This window comes from Bison bison, unplaced genomic scaffold (assembly GCF_000754665.1).
Source record: "Bison bison bison isolate TAMUID 2011002044 unplaced genomic scaffold, Bison_UMD1.0 scf7180017864371, whole genome shotgun sequence".
Taxonomy (NCBI): domain Eukaryota; kingdom Metazoa; phylum Chordata; class Mammalia; order Artiodactyla; family Bovidae; genus Bison; species Bison bison.
Window position 1 is genome coordinate 1666429 of NW_011494943.1, and position 975 is coordinate 1667403.

At 70.4% G+C, this 975-nt stretch overlaps 1 protein-coding gene across 1 annotated transcript in view; it reads right to left on the reverse strand.

Annotated features, from left to right (window-relative positions):
- Positions 1–975, reverse strand: part of WIPI1 (WD repeat domain, phosphoinositide interacting 1) — a 37768-nt gene that overhangs the window by 3200 nt on the left and 33593 nt on the right. The window contains exons 13-14 of the mRNA XM_010856477.1: positions 501–619; positions 214–314 (exon numbers count right to left, since the gene is read on the reverse strand). Coding sequence (XP_010854779.1) covers positions 214–314; positions 501–619 — 220 coding nt within the window. The remainder of the gene's footprint in view (positions 1–213; positions 315–500; positions 620–975) is intronic.

Consider the following 975-nt stretch of genomic DNA (forward strand, 5'->3'; position numbering starts at 1 on the left):
AGGCCGCGAGACCGCCTGGGAGAGAACGCGCCGTCCTAACACGCGGGTGGGCTAGTCTGGGCGGAGGCCCACCGCACGCTAAACCCCGCTGGCTTCCCGGGTGTCCGGGCAGGATTAGGTGGTGCGGAGACAACGGGAAAGAGGCTCCGCCCGGGCGGAGGGGAGGGCCCTTCCAGGCACAGGGACCGAGCTCTAGGGGCCTCCGGTGCTCACAGGAGGGAACTCGTTCTCGTCGTCCAGACAAACCGGTCCCGTTGCAAACTCGTGTTCGGGAATGACCTCCCCGCGGAGCGCCCCGCCGTCCTCGGAGTAACCTGCAGAACGGCAGTGCGGTGTGAGAAACGCTGGGGGCGCTGATCTCAGGCCTAGGTCGCGGGCCCACCCACCCGGCACGGTGACCACCCAGTAACCCGCGGGCCCACCCGGCACGGTGACCACCCAGGCCCCCTGGGCCCGCTCACCCGGCTCGGTGACCACCCAGGCCCCCCGGGCCCGCTCACCCGGCACGGTGGAGGCTGCGGACGCGCTTGGCCTGGCTACCGTCGCGGCGTAAGACTGAGGTAAGGGCGGTCTGAGGTCATTTTCTTTATTCTCTTCGCTGGTTCCTGAGCCAAGCAAGCTACCGGCAGCGATGGAGGGGGCAGGGAGAGACGAGTGATCACCTCCCGCCCAGGACACCTCCCGAGGAAGAGCCGGGGAGGCCGGGCCTGGCCCCGGGTTCAGGCGCAGCCCCGCGTCGGTTCCCCGGACCAGCACGCCCTCCGACGGCCGGGTCAGTCCTGAACGTCCCATCCCTGGTTCCGGAACCTGCGCCCACCTGTGCGGTCCAGGCGGGGACGCGCAGGCCGGCTCTCCAGGGGGCCCAGGCCAGGGGCGTCCTGCCCGCAGACGGCAGGAGAGGTCTCCGTTCAGTTTGGCAAACACGTCCCAGGGACCCCGGGGAAGGAGGGGCCGGCAGGGATAGCCCGGCATGCC